At 38.6% G+C, this 1276-nt stretch overlaps 1 protein-coding gene across 1 annotated transcript in view; it reads left to right on the forward strand.

Moving 5' to 3' along the window:
* Nucleotides 1–1276, forward strand: part of LOC119593291 (regulator of nonsense transcripts 2-like) — a gene marked incomplete at its 5' end in the record, with an annotated part of 18619 nt that overhangs the window by 6313 nt on the left and 11030 nt on the right. The window contains 2 exons of the mRNA XM_037942220.1: nucleotides 78–265; nucleotides 413–699. Of these exons, the coding sequence (XP_037798148.1) occupies nucleotides 78–265; nucleotides 413–699 (475 nt within the window). The remainder of the gene's footprint in view (nucleotides 1–77; nucleotides 266–412; nucleotides 700–1276) is intronic.

The raw sequence follows: 1276 nt of genomic DNA on the forward strand, positions 1-1276 counted from the left end.
GGAACATGTCAGATTAGTAAGATAGATTAGACTCCAGCCTCAAAGGCAAGGCAGATGATGTTGACTCTGCTCCACAGAGAGTCAGGGAGATGACTTGGGTCTTGGTGATATCGGCATGGGGGAAGGAGGCGAGATTCCTGATGGAGGAACGGCTGTGCTATGGGAAGATGAAGATACTCGAGCGTTCTATGAAAATCTCCCAGAACTTAAGGCTCTCATTCCCTCCATATTATACAGTGACTCTGAAAAGCCTACAACAGTTCCGGTAAGAAGTGTTAAATTCTGGTAGAGTAATTAATCATTTGATAAGAAGTATTATCTAATTTACTAGTAATCATCTGTTATTTATATAAGAGCATGACCATGAAAGCTTGGTCATATATATTTTTAAACTGAATTGTCCAACCATCAGGCTGAAGAAACCCCAAGCGAGGAAGTGGTCGACACTGTGGAGGAGGAGGAGCTGGACAGCGTAGCTCCTGCCGAGGATGATGCAGAAGAAGTCCTGCCCCCAGAGTTCCCCCCAGAGGAGGAACCAGAGGACTCCTTAACAGGCACTGGGCCATCATCCAACAAGGTGCTACTTGATGCTTTCCTCAGTGCCTTGCCCAACTGCATTAACCGGGACTTGATTGACAGTGCGGCCATGGACTTCTGCCTCAGACTCAACACAAAGCCAAGCAGAAAGAAACTAGTCAGGTACTCATTTAGTTTGGTTAGTTTTTGTGTAGTGATGTATTTTTTAAAAGTCTTTGGAGAATAATATTTGCATTCTTAAACTTCTGTTGATTTTTTTTTCCCTTAAAAAAAAAAAGTTTTGTGGTTTCCACCTCAGATAATCCAATTCTTAACACTTAAAATTAGTGTTCTGTCATAGGCCAAATTTGTGACCTGCATTGTCTTTCAAAATTCTGGAGATAAGAAAAAAAAAATCCTTTTTTCTTTAGAGTGAAGTGTAAAAGTGATAAATATGTGTTTTTTATGTTGGATTTTGTGAATGCATGAATATATATATGGATGTCACTCATTGTATTGACATGTTGATGTTATGCTTGGTGCTGTGTTAATGGTACAATGAAGGACTATAGCTGCAGTCCATTGTATGGGTGTGTACTAGGTTCCCACCAGTTTTCAAGCTAACTTCATGGAAAATATATGCTACACACTTTTAACTAACATAATTGATAATCATTAGCTCATTCCTTTCATTGGCCATAGAAATATATTTTTTCTATTAATTTTTATTAAGACTATTATTGTTTGTAAAATATGAGAA

The sequence above is a fragment of the Penaeus monodon genome, chromosome 32, assembly GCF_015228065.2.
Source record: "Penaeus monodon isolate SGIC_2016 chromosome 32, NSTDA_Pmon_1, whole genome shotgun sequence".
NCBI lineage: Eukaryota > Metazoa > Arthropoda > Malacostraca > Decapoda > Penaeidae > Penaeus > Penaeus monodon.